Here is a 16,320-nt window from a genome sequence, read left to right as displayed (position 1 = left end):
TTTGGAGGAAAAAAAGAATTAATAAAATTAAAATTAAAATTAAAAAATTAAAAACAACACAAAAAATCAAATAAAGGAAGCTAGATCCTAGGTGTGTTTTGGTCTGGAGTTGAAAGAAGCTTGATGGAATAGAGAAAAAGGGGAAAGAACAAAAAAGAAAGAAAAAGAAAAAATTTTAAACTTTAAAAAAATGTATAGAATAAAATAGAATAAAATGAAACGGAGAAAGTAAAATAGAATTAAAAATTACCAAAAAATGTAAAAAAAGTAAAAAATTTTTTATGAAAATAGAAAATAAAAATATTTTTTCTCTTTCTGTATCCAAGAATAAGAAAAGAGAAAAACAATGAATAGATGGATCAGTGAACAGAATGAAATCTGAATGAAATTACATCCATTTTCTACTAGAAGCACTTTATAGTCTGTAAACTAAGCAGGTGAAAAGACTTGTGGTCATCCTCTAGGGCTTGGTTGCTGCATTTGAACAGGGCTTGGTGTAAGAGCTCCGTACTCCAGTAGGTGGCACTGCTTAGCTTATTGCGGTAGATTGGTGTGGTGTGTGTGTACATGTATGCACAGGTGTAGGAGAGGTGAAAATGGCATCACACAGTGACCCAGTCTGTAGCATCAGAACTCTGCCCTACTCAACCAGCCATCAGGCACCCCTCCTTTATCTTCAGCTTCCATCCACTTCCTGCTTCTCCACTGTCCGCGACCAAGCTGTCAGCCTGCCAGGTGGCATTGCTTCCTAAGTTTTATCTCAGATGGGGCTTTGTTTCCAAACCTCTTACTTCTGAGGGCCCTGCAGTTTGGGCCTGCCCTGACCCTGTGGGGGAGGGTCTTGCTGAGCAATGGCCAGGTGCCAGCTTGACTCTGCGAACACTTGTGCAACCGCAACACTGCAGAGACCCAGAGACCCAGAGACTTTTCTGCCCCAGAAAAAGTTTGCATGATTGTGTAGCATCAGTGGTTCAGGGACTATGGCAAATCACAGCACACAACTGGCACCAGTTGTCACCACATTCTGTTGTCCTTGTTCCAACACCAGCAAAAGTGGCTGTTCTCCAGGGTCCACGAGGACCTTTTCCTGTGGGGAGGCTGCACAGCCTCTACCAAATGTCCTCTCAGCAAGGGAACTGCCTCTCCCTGTGTGGCCCAAGGACCCTTTGGACCTTGCTACCAGTTCCTGGGGATTTGCCCTTCCCACCAGAGCACCACCACGTATTGGGTTGAGGACTTTCCAGTGCTGCTCTGCCCTATTTATAGAGTCCTAATGGTATTGAAACCCTCTCCTTTCTCCTTTATCCCTTTCTTGTTCAGACCCTTCTGGGTGTTTCCACTCTTTCTTTTTCTCTCCATCTGCTTTTTGGGGGGAGTGATTTTCCTATACCTCCCCGCATCTGTGTACTCTCTCCACAAACTAAATCAGCTCCCAACCCTCCATGGCTTCTTTCTTTCCCCAGTTCACTTCTCTGCACTGTGTATCTGCCAAATTCTGTGGCCCAAGTTATGCAGATTGTTGTGTTAATCCTCAGATCAATTTTCTAGGTGTGCAAAATGGTTTGTTGCTGATCTAGTTGCATTTCAGGGACAAGAGAAGCAGAGAACTTCCATGCTGCTCCGCCATCTTGGCCCTGCCCCCTCCCCCAATAAGATGCTTTAAAAATCACAAATGCCTGCTTTGTAATTCTAAGAAAAGGAATTGTTTTGAAATTTTCTGGGACACCCTACCTATTCTTAAGGAGTCATACAAAAATGAAACAAAGTACGTAGAGTATGACATCAAAATGGAAGACTCCAATCACTTGGGTTTTTAAGAATAGAGTGATTTTTCCAGTTGGAATCAAAGATGGAGCAGAGAAGAAAGCAAGAGGTGAGGTGGGTGATTCCAGGGCCTGAGAAGGATTGGGTCCACACTCACTGACTGAAGACAAGCAATGAAGGAAGCCTACAGAAGCTGAGAGCAACTGGTCAATAGCAGCAAAGGAGGGGCACCTGGGTGGCTCAGTCAGTTAAGTGTCCAACTTCAGCTCAGGTCATGATCTCACAGTTCGTCAGTTCGAGCCCCACATGGGTTTCTGTGCTGACAGAGCATGGAGGCTGCTTTGGATTCTGTGTCTCCGTCTCTCTCTACCCCTTCCCCGTTGATGCTCGCTCTCTCTGTCTCTCTCTCTCTCTCTGTCTCAAAAATAAATAAACATTAAAGAAGAATAAAAACAAATAGCAGCAAGCGAATGGAGAGGAGTTTACCAGCCCCATGGAGAAAATTCTGCCTAGAATCTGGAAAGATTCTTCCCCCCACACCTAGAAAGGAATGCAGCCCTGCCTACACTTTGATTTCTGTCTCCTGAGGCTCTGAGCAGAGAAATCAGTCAGACCCATACAACTTCTGGCTTACAGGACTGATGGAATAAATGTGTGTTGTTTTAAGCAAACAGTTTTGTGCTTCAAACTCCCTCACTGACTGTGGGGTCCTCCGGGATCTGGTTCTAGGCTGTGTTTGCAAATCCATTTCCCACTCCAGTTCCCCTGCACACCTCCCCCAGGCTCCATGAGATAGGTGAGACTTGCCTTCCATGCCCTCCCACCCAGTGCCTCCTGTCCTGACTGCTAGAAGAGGGTGGGGGTGGGGGGCTTCTATCCCCTTCTCTCTACTTCTGGCACTGCCCTTCCTTCAGGCTGGTGGCAGCCATTCTAATGACTGGCTTCTCTCACTTCCAGGCTGGGAATTTCTTTCGCCTACTATGGAGTCATTCTGGCCAGTGCCGAGCTGCTGGAGCGGGACTTGGTCTGTGGCTCGCGGTCTGAGTCTGAGGTGGTGATGACTGTGGGGGACACAGAAGGGAGCCAGAGTCCCTGCCACTGCCACATGTTTGCCCCCTCTGACTACCAGACCATGATTATCAGCACCATTGGGGAAATTGCTCGTAAGTGTCTACCTCTGTGTATTGGGTCCCTCTCTGTGGCTCCTGCCTGGTAGAGCTGAACAAGTCCCCACATCTTGCTGACATGTCTCCAGTGCAGATTGGTATAGGGAGAAGTCTGGAGGAGTAGAGCTTTGAATTACTGTATTATATCAATTCTAGGATGCGTGTTTTCCTCTATGTTTTGACATCTCTGAAAGTGAGATGTGTCTTACAGTGGCATGTTAGATTTCAATTTGCAGCACTGTTTTTGTTTCAGTAGACATAAAATAATGGTACTTAAAAGTCAACAGAACCTTGAATTTGATGAAAAACAGTATAAACTATTTAAAATATAGATCTAGCAGGGTTTCAATTAGTGATTGACCTACATGTTGTAATAAGAATCTTGGGCATAAAATATCCTTTATATATATGCCATTGCTTTTCATTCTTGGACCTATGAGGAAAAAACATATTGAAGGGGAATCCTGAGTTTGATGATCATATTACTGGGTTTTGGCTGGAACACACATGAGGTTTGGATGAAGTTGCCTCTTTCTTAAATGACAGTGAGGAATCCTTGCCAATGTTGGTAAATGCATCTTGCTTTCAAGATTTCAGAAGTTGTTATTGTCATTTGCTTTCTAGTGAATCCTTTCAATATCCTGGGCATTAATTTCCTGGGAAGACGGCTGAGTCTTTCTATCACCATGGGATGTACAGCCTTATTCTTCCTTCTTCTCAACATTTGCACATCAAGGTATTTTCTCTCTGGTTGCTTCAGAACAATCTAGTTTTGTGCAGTGGCTTTAAGTTGGAGTTTCTTGACCCATAGTGTTCATTGGGGGAAAGAACCTTTCATGAGCAGAGTAGTGAATAGGCTGCTGGTCTGACTGGAATGGCCTTTCTGTTGCATGCCACCCCCACTTCCCTCTTCCACAGACCCAGCCCTCTATCAGCTATTCCAGGATATAGGTGCTAGTGCTGGTGCAATCATTGCACCCACCTGGATACTTAGGATCTTTTTTTTTTTTTTTTTTTTTTTTTTTAATTTTTTTTTTTCAACGTTTATTTATTTTTGGGACAGAGAGAGACAGAGTATGAACGGGGGAGGGGCAGAGAGAGAGGGAGACACAGAATCGGAAACAGGCTCCAGGCTCTGAGCCATCAGCCCAGAGCCTGACGCGGGGCTCGAACTCACGGACCGCAAGATCGTGACCTGGCTGAAGTCGGACGCTTAACCGACTGCGCCACCCAGGCGCCCCTGGATACTTAGGATCTTTATGCAAAGCTTCCTGGAATCTCAGGACTGTAATTGTTTACCAAATTTCCCGGACCATTATTAAGATACTTCAGGGAAACAGGTAATATACCTGTGACATAAAAACTTATTTCACTATTAATTTGCAATCCTTAAATGTCCTCAATTATAGTATGTATCGTTCTGCGAACTGCATTGGTTTTGGAGGGTGGTGGCAGAAGATGTGCTAATCTGGGATTGGGGGGCAAGCTGGAATTGCCCACTTCAGGGACAGGGGGACAGGAAGTTGGGTTAAAGGTTGGAGTCAGGCATTTACTTGAGGACCCCACAATCAGGCCAGTTGAGAAGCAGCACCTCCTGGGACTTGGTTATCTGTAGGCGTGTGTTAACACCTGTAATGCTCAGCTATGTAATGTGAGCACTTGTCAGGGCCATGGAAGGCCCTCCATACTGCCTTTCCTAACTTCTCTGGCATCTTGTTTCCTAGTGCTGGCCTGATTGGCTTCCTGTTCATGCTGAGGGCTTTGGTGGCAGCCAACTTCAACACCATCTATATTTACACTGCTGAGGTCAGTTGTTGGGAGGGGCTTGGGTACACCAAGGCATGCAAGATGAGCTACTGAGGGTCTCTGTCCACAGACAATGCATCCTAGCTTCTTTTGACTTTGAATGATTTTCTAAAAATACCTCCTAAAAATGATACCAGGAGGTTTATTTGATAGCTTCCTCTGCTCCATAAAGTCTAGTGCAAGCCAGTCTCTAAGAAGAAATTTAAGACCTGCCTTTCTTGTGACACATGTAAAAAACAACTTATTGTCCTAGCACTATGCTATTTTTCATCCATCTGTTACTTGCAACATGTAGCTTAAGTTTGAATAAAATAGAAATAGCTTAAATTCGAATATGATATTCTTTATGAATTTATTAAATTAATACATCTATTTTATGCAAGGTACTACCTAAAGAAGCTTGAGAATTTCCTCATAAACACCCATACTGAAGAGCTAGTATTCCTAGAAATAAACAATATCTGAACAGGAAATTCTACCGTATTTTAACTGGTGTTGTCCTTCATTGAGCTAGAGAAAATTGCACTACAGGAACTGGTAAAGCTGTGCTCATTTTCTTTTCTGTCTTTCCAAGTTTTTATTTAAATTCCAGTTAGTTAACATACAGTATAAAAATAGTTTCAGGTATATAATATAGTGATTCAACACCTCAATACATCACCCATTGTTTATCCCAACAAGTGCACTCCTTAATCCCTATCATCTATTTCACCCATCCCCCCCCTCCACCTCCCATCTGTAACCATCAATTTGTTCTCTATAGTTAAGTGTCTATTTTTTGGTTTGCCTCTCTCTCTTTGCTCGTTTGCTCTGTTAAATTCTACATAAGAGTGAAATCATATAGTATTTGTTTTTCTGATGGACTTATTTCACTTAAGCATAATACTCTGTAGCTCCATCCATGTCATTGCTAATGACAAGATTTCAGTCTTTTCTATGGCTGAGTAATATCCCATTGTGTGTGTATATATCTATATATACACACACCATATCTTCTTTATCTCCTTCAGTCAGTGGACATTTGGGTTTTTTCCATAACTTGGCTACTGTTGATAGCACTGCTATAAACATTGGGGTGCATGTGCCCCTTTAAATCAATATTTTTGTATTCTCTGAATAAGTACCTAGTAGTGCAATTTCTGGATCATAGGGAAGTTCCATTTTTAACTTTTTGAGGAACTTCCATATTGTTTTCTACAGTGGCTACATCAGTTTGCTGGGTTTTGGCTTCATTTCTTGTTCTTTTTCTAGTTCCTTTAGGTGTAAGTTTAGGTTGTTTGAGATTTTTCTTGCTTTTTGATGTATAATAGCCCTGTATTGCTATATACTTCTCTCCAACGACCACTTTACTGCATCCCAAAGACTTTGGACCATTGTGTTTTTATATTCATTTGGTGTCATGTATTTTTGTTTTTTCTTTGATTTCCTTGTGGACCCATTCATTCTTTAGTAGCATGTTGTTTAATTTCTGTGTATTTATGGTGTTTCCAAATTTCTTCTTCCAGTTTCATGGTGTTGTGATCATAAAATTTGCATGTTAGGATCTCAGTCTTTTTGTATTGTTGAGGCCTGATTTGTGACCAATATGTGATCTCTTCTGGAGAATGATCCGTGTGCACTTGAAAAGAATGTGTATTGTGTTGCTCTAGGATGAAATATTTTGAATCTGGTCCAGTGTGTCATTCAAAGCCATTGTTTCCTTGTTGATTTTCTGCTTAGGTGATCTGTCCGTTCATATAAGTGTGGTGTTGAAGTCTGCTACTATTATTGTGTTATTATCAACGTGCTCCTTGATATTTGTTATTGTTTTATATATTTGGGTGCTTCCACTTTTGTGGGCATAAATATTTACAACTGTTAGATCTTCTTGTTGGATTGTCCCCTTTTTTTATGATATAGTGCCCTTCATCTCTTGTTATAGTCTTTGGTTTAAAATCTAGTTAGTGTGAAATAAATATTGCTACTCCATCTTTCTTTTGATATCCATTTGTATGATAAATGTTTACCCCTCACTTTGAATCCGCAGGTATCTTGAGGTCTAAAATGAGTCTCTTATAGGTTTATAGATGGGTCTAGTTTTTTTTTTTTTTTTTTTTTTTTTTTTATCCATTCTGACACCATATGTATTTTTTTTAAGTTTATTTGTTTTTGAGGGAGACCAAGACAGTATGAGTAGGGAAGGGTCAGAGAGAGAGGAGACAGAGAATCCCAGGCAGGCTGTGTGCTGCCAGCACAGAGTCTGGCTTGGGGCCTGAACTCAAGAAACCATGAGAACATGACCTGATCCAAAACCAAGAGTCAGAAGCTTAACCAACTGAGCCACCTAGGCACCACTGACACCCTGTGTCTTTTGATTAGAGTCTTTAGTCCATTTACATTCAGCGGAATTGTTGATATGCATTTAGTGCCATTTTATTACTTGTATTATGGTTGTTTCTGGAGTTTTCTCTGTTCCTGTCTTGTCTTTGTCACTTTTGGTCTCTCCTTTTCACTCAAATAGTCCCCTTTAATATTTCTTTCAGGGCTGGTTTAGTGGTCACAAAGTCCTTTAGTTTTTGTTTGTCTGGGAAACTCTTTATCTCTCTTTCTATTCTGAATCATAGCCTTGCTGGATAGTGTATTCTTGGCAGCAAATTTTTCCATTCAGCACTTTGAATATATCATGCTACTCCCTTCTGGCTTGCCAGGTTTCTATGGAGAGATCTGCAGCTAGCTTTATGGGTCTTTCATTGTAAGTTAGGAACTTCTTTTGTCTTGCTGCTTTTTAGGATTTTTTCTTTAACACTCTATTTTGCAAATTTAACTGCAATATGTCTTGGTATTGGCCTGCTTTTGTTGATTTTTTTTTTCACATCTGACAGATACATAGTGTGTGTTATTGAAAGAAACTAAAACCTCAAAATGTTCTCTGAAACAAATTGGTTAATCAGTCCCCACCTTTTTGATTCTTCATGATCAGGAATCCTGGTGTTAATAAAGCTTCTATCTTCTTATGACTGCCTTCATGTTCCTTTTCATCAGGTTTTTTCCTTTCCTGTCTAAACAAAGAATGAATGTGTATATAGTCTTGATGGGAGAGAGTCAAAGTCAGGATTTTGTCCCATGGCCAAGAGGAAGCTCCAAGATATTGTCTCCAAGGTCGTATGTCATCTAAAATCATGGACATGTAATAATAAAAATGATGATATTGTTGGCTAACATTTATTAAAGTCCTATTATAGGTGGTAAATTAATGTGCCTCTTTCTTTCTTTTTAGCCTTAGTTATCCCTTTACTTACTAATGCACCTAAGAAATGTTTACTGAATCACCTTAGATAGATGTTTGATTAGATTCGTTCATTTATTGATACCTTCTCCCCATATGTTGGGGGTACAGCAGTGAACATAAGATATCCCTATTCTCAAAAAACTTAGATTCTAGTGGGGTGGGGGACAGACAATACGCAAATCTACTTGTCAGGTAATAAGTGCCATAAGGAAAAAAAAAAAACAAAAAGAGGGAAAAAACAATAGTGATAGAAGCAGAGTAGGAAGCATTATTTAAAAAGTTTATAAGGGTGGTCAGATAGAGGAGAATTACAAATTTTTGTTTTGACGTTTTGGAATTGTTAAAGTTTCCTTTTTCTCATAGAATAAATTCAGATAATCTAAATCCCTTTAGGGCAGCAATTCCAGAATTTGGACTCTAACTTGTTAAAGCTCTCTTGACATGCATTTGCACACCTTCAGAGATGTACCTGGAGAAGGCAAATAATCTAAAGAAGCATGAGCATATGACCCTAGAGGTTACTTTGCCCTTAACTTGTAAAACAACATTTGTAGCCAGTCTAATGTCAATCAGCACAGGTTGACAGGTGATTCATCCGTGTTCTTACCATTGTTGGTCCCTGTTATTGTTTTTCTCCTCACATTTTATTTATTTATTTATTTATTTATTTATTTATTTATTATTTTAAAAATTTATAGCCAAGTTAGCATATGATGCAACAATGATTTCAGGAATAGATTCCTTAATGCCCCTTACCCATTTAGCCCATCCCCCCTCCTACAACCCCTCCAGCAACCCTCTGTTCTCTATCTTTAAGAATCTCTTATGTTTTGTCCTTCTCCCTGTTTTTATATTATATTTGTTTCCCTTCCCATATGTTCATCTGTTTTGTCTCTTAAAGTCCTCATATAAGTGAAGACATATGATATTTGTCTTTCTCTGACTAATTTCACTTAGCATAATACCCTCCGGTTCCATCCACGTAGTTGCAAATGGCAAGATTTCATTCTTTTTGATTGCTGAGTAATACTCCATTGTATATATATACCACATCTTCTTTATCCATTCATCCATGGCTGGACATTTGGGCTCTTTCCATACTTTGGCTATTGTTGATAGTGCTGCTATAAACATGGGGGTGCATGTGTCCCTTCAAAACAGCACACCTGTATCCCGTGGATAAATGCCTACTAGTGCAATTGCTGGGCCGTAGGGTATTTTTTAATTTTTTTGAGGAACCTCTATACTGTTTTCCAGAGTGGCTGCATCATTTTGCATTCCCACCAGCAGTGTAAAAGAGATCCTCTTTCTCTACATCCTTGCCAACATCTGTTGTTGCCTGAGTTGTTAATGTTATCCATCCTGACAGGTATGAGGTGACATCTCATTGTGGTTTTGATTAGTATTTCCCTGATGATGAGTGATGTTGAGCATTTTTTCACGTGTCGGTTGGCCATCTGGATGTCTTCTTTGGAGAAGTGTCTAGTCATGTCTTTTGTCCATTTCTTCACTGGATTATTTGTTTTTTGGGTGTTGAGTCTGATAAGTTCTTTATAGATTTTGGACTAACTCTTTATCTGATATGTCGTTTGCAAATATCTTCTCCCATTCTGTCGTTGCCTTTTAGTTTTACTGATTGTTTCCTTTGCCGTGCAGAAGCTTTTTATCACGATGAGGTCCCAATAGTTCATTTTTGCTTTTGTTTCCCTTGCCTCGGGAGATGTGTTGAGTAAGAAGTTGCTGCAATGTGTTTGTTGATTTTGACAGGAGTTCTCTGTGCCTCCTGGGCCTGGATGTCTTTTTCCTTCCTCAGGTGAGGGAAGTTTTCAGCTATTTCCTCAAATAAATTTTCAGTCTCTTGTTCTCTCTTCTTCTGGGACTCCTATACTAGGAATGTTATTATGTTTGATGGAGTCACTGAGTTCACTAAGTCTATTCTTGTGTTTCATAATTCTTCTTTCTGTCCATTTTATTCAACTTCATTGTTTTCAATTTTTTCTTCTGTGTCACTTACTCCTTCCTCTGCTTTTTCCACCCTTGAGTTCTTGCATCCAGTCGGTTCCCAGTATCAATTATGGCATTTTTCATCTCTGATTCTTCTTTAATTCTTGTATCTCTGTGGTAATGGCCTCCCTTAAGTCTTCCATTCTTTTCTCAAGCCCAGTGACTATCCTTAGAATCATTGCTAAATTCTTCATCAGGCATGTTACCTATATCTGTTTCACTTAGATATCTGGCCATGACCTTATCTTATTGTTTCATTTGGGATGAATTCCTCCATCTTGGCATTTTTGTCCAAATCTCTGCCTTCCTCTGTGCATTAGAAAGGCCAGTTATCCTTCCTGTTGTTCAGAGTAATGGCTTTGTGAAGAAGAGGTCATATGGTGTCCAGGCCTGGTGCTTCAGTAAGTGAGTGACTCTGGTGTTTGTTGTGTGCACTCTGCTGTTGTGTTTTGGTTGCTCTGTCCCTCAGGCCAGTCATCTGGAGAGGCTCTGCTTGCCTGCTATGGGCAGTGTTTGGACCTTTGCCAGAATGTGGTGAGTTTAACTAGCTGTGCTCTGGTCTGCTTGTTAAATGAGACCTGATGCTGCTTCACTAGAACTGAAGCCTTGAAAAACTCCCTGGTTGGGAGATGTGGTGTGGATGGGGATTTGTGCTAGTCTTCTGGGGAGGACCCTGCTACCTTAGGACTGAGGTACACTTACCCAAGGAGGGCAGTACAGGCAGAGTGCAGGGGGAAGCTATGTTTATCTTCATCTCAGGAAATGCAAAAGTCTCTTTGTTCAGATTATAGATATGGCATGTCAAAACCGTTAAAGCCACAGTGAAGAATACTCTTTTCTCCCCATACAGATAAAAATAGGAAACTGGCATATTTGACATGAGTAATACAGTGTGTTTCTAAAGTTATATTTGAAATATTCAACTTAACGTATTTTGGGGCAAATTGATTTAAAAGGTCATTTCTGAGTAATCTTTGTGATACTTGTTGTCTAAAAAAATCAAAGGTATATACCTGAAGATGATTATCTTCTATTATCCCACCCGGAATTGTCAAAACATGAAGGTCATTTCTGAGTAATCTTTGTGATACTTGTTGTCTAAAAAAATCAAAGGTATATACCTGAAGATGATTATCTTCTATTATCCCACCCGGAATTGTCAAAACATGAAGGTCATTTCTGAGTAATCTTTGTGATACTTGTTGTCTAAAAAAATCAAAAGTATATACCTGAAGATGATTATCTTCTATTGTCCCACCCAGAATTGTCAAAACATGTAAAAAAGACTTCATTTTCATTGCTCTGATATCGTCACCATGTATCTGAATCCATTATTTTTAGTTATTTTCAGCCTCATTTTCCAGAAAAAGAAAAAAGCTTCCAAAAAAGGCACTCAACTCCTAGACCTTCTCTTACAAAAACGGTGGTTTCAGCTAGGCCAGAAAGCTTCTTGATTTTGTATTTGACAGATGCTACTTAACAAAATATGACTGAGGAAAGGGGCTATGTGCTTTGCTTTAGTGAATGAAATAAAAACTACTGGTATTGTATAGCTTTGAGAGAAAATTCTTGAGTTTTGAAAAACCATTCTTAGATTAAGTATTCTCCCTATAATGTGTTAAATACCATTTGCTTACTTTTGCCAGTTCCTATAAGAATTTGGAATTAATAAAGTCCAGATTAATGAAGTTTTATTATAAATGTAATAAAGTTGCATCAAAAAAGTAGATTATGCCATAAGATTCTTTTTTTCTTTTAAGTATGTTCCACGCCCAACATGGGGCTTGAACTCAGATCCCTGAGATTAAGAGTTGTGTGCTCTACTCATTGAGCCAGCCAGGGGCCCCAGGACATAAAATTCTGCAACAAGAATGTGATGAATGGTATAGCATGTACCTGGCACACTGGTCAAGTCTTTTCACTGTATCTGTATTAAAGGTTTCAATGAATCATTATTTGGGGAGGATTTTCTTTCCCTTCAGTAGAACCACTTTATTTTTTATTTATTTATTAAAACAATTTTTTTTAATGTTTTACAGAGAGATAGAGCATGAGTGGGGGAGGGGCAGAGAGAGAGGGAGACACAGAATCCGAAACAGGCTCCAGGCTCTGAGCTGTCAGCACAGAGCCTGACGCAGGGCTCAAACTCACCGCGAGATCATGACCTGAGTCGAAGTCGGATGCTCAACGGACTGAGTCACCCAGGCACCCCATTTATTTATTTTTTAAATGTTTGAGTGAGAGGGGGAGTGCAAGCAGGGAAGGGACAGAGAGAGAGCGAAACACCGAATCCGAAGGAGGCTCCAGGCTCTGAGCTGTCAGCACAGAGCCTGATGTGGGGCTCGAACTCACAGACCGCGAGATCATGACCTGAGTGAAGTCGGACATTTAACCGACTGAGCCACCCCAGCACCCCATTAGTAGAACCACTTTATACATTTATAGTTTTAAAATGGAAACCTTCTTTTTGATTCCAAAGCTTACCTTTTTGAAATTATACTTGGAATATTCAATTAAACATATTTTGGAATTTGGTCATTTAAAGGATAATTGCTAAGTGTTTATCGTTTCTCTAATATTTAAGAATGCAAAGTTGTATGCCTGAGAACACACATGTCCTGTATCTCATATCCTATATATCTGTATAGAATATCTGGTATTTGAGGGGCATCTGGGTGGCTCAGTCAGTTAAGTGTCCAACTCTTTAATTTTGGCTCAGGTCATGATCTCACCATTGTGAGATCAAGCCCCACGATGTGTTCCATACTGAGTGTGGAGTCTCCTTAAGATTCTCTCTCCCTCTCTCTCTGCCTCTCCTTTGCTCATGAGCACATGCTTTCTCTCAAAACAAAAACCAAAAAAAGAAAGAAAAGAAAAAAAAAGTCTTGTATTTGATATATACCAAAGCTTGGCAAGGGGAGGAAGGGAAGGGGACTTGGGAAGGAAAAAGTCCAAGCTAACTGATGCTTCTTATGCTCCTCTCTCCAGGTCTATCCCACAACGATGCGTGCTTTGGGGATGGGGACCAGCGGCTCCCTGTGTCGCATTGGTGCAATGGTGGCACCATTTATATCCCAGGTACAGTCCAGGAGTTTTTGTAGGGGGGGCGGGGGAAGAAGTCTAAAGTAGATGGGGAAAGATGCATTCCACGTCCTTTCAAGTTAAGGGTTTAATCAGGGATTTCTGTTTACTTAATGATTTTTCTTGAGTTGCTGTTTTCCCATTGTTTGGTGAATATGGGTTAGGGAGAGAGGCTAAGTAAAAGCTTCCAGGCTTGTAGCTGGTCAATAAACTGTATTTCATCTCATGCAGGGTTTGAATTTTGTGGGGCATTGTTGTGGGAAGATAGAAAAGAAATGGAGGATGCGAGGAGCTTGAGCAGTTGAATGACAGTTGGTTTGAACCCTGACCCTATTCTGGGGCACAACTGAAAAACAGACTATAGAAGTTCCCGGAGGCATTTGTGGGCAGCATAAGTCTAGTGCTAGGGCAAACCTAGTGCAGACTGGGATAAAAATCCAAAGGTGGCCTGGAATCATGGATGGACCCTTGTTTGAGGAAGGATATAGACAGATATGGTGCTACACATGGTAATGTTTCTTCAGAGGGCTAAACAGCTGGCTCATCTGCACTGGTCCTTCTCTTTTGGCCACAGAAATGGAAATCCACCCAAGCTGACTGCAGCAAAAAGGCAGGAGTGAGGCTAGGCCCTGGGAGAGTCTGATCCAGGCAGCGGTGGTAACAGGGACTCAGGCCCTCTCCTCCTCATGTCCATCTGGGCCCATAGTCACTCCTTTGCCTTTCTGAGCATTCAGGATTTACCCCACTCTCCCTGAAGACCAGTACTATGCTTGCCTGTGTACAAGGCCATCCCATGAATCTCAAACGTAGACCCTTAGATCCAGCCACTGATGCACTCTCTCTGCATCCATAAAAAGGGACTGTCACTAGTCAAGTCTGGTCAGATGTTCATACTTGAGCTAAATCAGTTGTGACCAGGAGTCAAGGTTACCTACAAATGCAGCTGGGGGAAATGCAGTTTTCAAAGAAAGGAGGTTGTTGCTGGCTGAGCAGTCTGTCTCGTGTATTTGCTATAAAATTGTTTGTGTGTTTTTAGCTATTTTGGGAGTGCTTTTTCCACTCATCTTAAGGAAAAATGAGGGCAGCTTTTGTCTAGTGATTTTCAAAGTTCTGTTATACTGACGACTTCACAATTTTCAGAAAAGAACATAGTGGTGAAACACAGAAGTAAATTATTAATCCTGTTTCTGGATGATCAGGCCAAGGTATAGTTTATTTTCCAAGCTTTCATTAGAAATTGAGTCTGTTTTTCAACCACTTGAAAGAGGTTTTCTGGGTATTTGTGGGTATTTACCCTAGAGACCACATGGCTTTTAGTGGTTTTGTGGACCAGGAAAGATTGCCTACTGGGACTGAGTCTTCTGGGGCCATAAGGCTCTGGTCTGCTTAGCGTCCTGCAGCCAGAGGGTCACAACTTTTTATAGTTAAGTCACTTGTCTCTATATCTGCCCCCCTCATTTGTAAAATAAAGATCAATGATAGCACCTACCACATAGATTTCTTCTGAGCATCAAATGAGATTAACACATGGAAAGCACTATGACACATAGTAAATAATTAATGCTACCTAATAGTAACAATGATCACTAATAAGGCCAAAATGCTAAATATTCAAACAAATGTTTCTCAATCACAAAAATACTTTTAAGTCGGTATTCCAATCACGATACAATTGGAATGTTTTGCTTTCTTAACAGATCTGGAATGGGAAGTTAGAATCCACTCCTAGGGTATGTGCCTGCATTTGGGGTGGGCTGAGCTGCTTCCAGGGAGGTCTTCGTGTCGCTCTAATGAGCTCATAATCTGTCAGCCTTCCCTTGGACGTGGTTCTCAAACTTCAGTGTGTGTCAGAATTACGAGTAACTAGGTAACAAGAAGATTGCTAGATTCCGGCCAGAGATAGATGCTGGTCTGTGGGACCACTACAGTAGTTGTAACAAGTCCCCAGAGCAAAGCTGATGGGATTGGTCTGTGGACCTCCTGCTGAGAAGCATGGCCATCAACAGGGAAAATACCAACCAGGAGACAAGCTTTACTTGCACTTAATTCTTCCTCTTCCCCCTTCCCTTTTCACTCCCCTCACTCTTGCCTCCTCCTCTTCCTCCTCCTGTTGCTCCTCACTTAGGAACCTCTTGTAATGACCCACTCAACAAGCTGACTCCAAAATAATCGTCTGCAAATTCTAGAAACAGTTTGGTAGCTGGCAAAAAAAAAAAAAAAAAAAAAAAAAAGGACTCAACTAGCTACCATCTATATCTGACAGAATTGAGACTTATTTTATTCCAACTCAACACCCCATCACCAGTTACTACACACTTGGCTCTGTGCCTGGCATTGTTCTAGTTTTATTTATTTGTAGCAGTGAATAAGCCAGACAAGTTTCCAGTGGTGGGGCTGGAGCTGGCCTGCCCTGGCTTGTGAAAGTGAACTGTTAAGTTTTCAGGAAATTTTACAAGCTGGTTGTGGTCACGGTGGACCTTGAAATTACCCTTGGTGGTAGTGTAGTATGGAAATTAGCATATGGTAGCTGTGGGACTTTTCCAGGGAAAGCCTACTGTTAACGCTTGGCAGAACACCCACCCCAAGATTCTTGCTCTCGAGAGGCTTCCTTTCAATTTGGGAATTTACAAATATGAAATAATTATGATCATTTCAGATGATACAAGTGCTGTGGAGGTAATTTGATAATCGAAGGGGTGGCAGGCAAAACCTCTCGGGGAAGGTGACAATGGAGTTGAAACCTGGAATATGAGAAGTTGACAACTTACAAAGAGAAATAGCATTTCAAGTAGGATGCCTGGTGGTGCAAGGGCCTGGAGATGCGGCCGAGACTGGGGTGTTCCAGGAACAGAAAATAGCTGTGCTGAGTTAAGGGAGAGATGTGCAGGGAGAGAAAGTGCCTGACAGGCATATTGAGGAGATGGGATTTTTTTCTGAGGAGTAGTGGGAAATAATTGAAGGGTTTTAAGCAGGGAGGTGACATGATGAATTTTGTGATAGGTTGAGTTGAGTTGATTTTTGTGTATGATTTAAGATAGTGGTCTAGGGGCACCTGTTTGGGATCCTGTCTCTCCCTGTTTCTCTGCCCCTCCCCTGTTCACCCAGGGGAAAATAAATAAATAAACATTAAAGATTTTGGCTTAGGTATCAGGGTAATGCTGGCCTTGTAAAATGAGTTTGGAAGTGTTCCCTCTTATATGTTTTGAAGGAATTTGAGAAGGATTGGTATTG

General features: G+C 40.9%; 1 protein-coding gene across 1 annotated transcript in view; it reads left to right on the top strand.

Moving 5' to 3' along the window:
- SVOPL (SVOP like) overlaps window positions 1-16,320 on the top strand; it is a 68,168-nt gene that overhangs the window by 41,249 nt on the left and 10,599 nt on the right. Inside the window, exons 10-13 of the mRNA XM_045495812.1 lie at window positions 2,722-2,927; window positions 3,555-3,666; window positions 4,655-4,736; window positions 12,997-13,086. Of these exons, the coding sequence (XP_045351768.1) occupies window positions 2,722-2,927; window positions 3,555-3,666; window positions 4,655-4,736; window positions 12,997-13,086 (490 nt within the window). The remainder of the gene's footprint in view (window positions 1-2,721; window positions 2,928-3,554; window positions 3,667-4,654; window positions 4,737-12,996; window positions 13,087-16,320) is intronic.

This window comes from Leopardus geoffroyi, chromosome A2 (genome assembly GCF_018350155.1).
Source record: "Leopardus geoffroyi isolate Oge1 chromosome A2, O.geoffroyi_Oge1_pat1.0, whole genome shotgun sequence".
Classification (NCBI taxonomy): domain Eukaryota; kingdom Metazoa; phylum Chordata; class Mammalia; order Carnivora; family Felidae; genus Leopardus; species Leopardus geoffroyi.
Note: the sequence above shows the minus strand (reverse complement) of the source record. Positions and strands in the feature narration are given on the sequence as shown.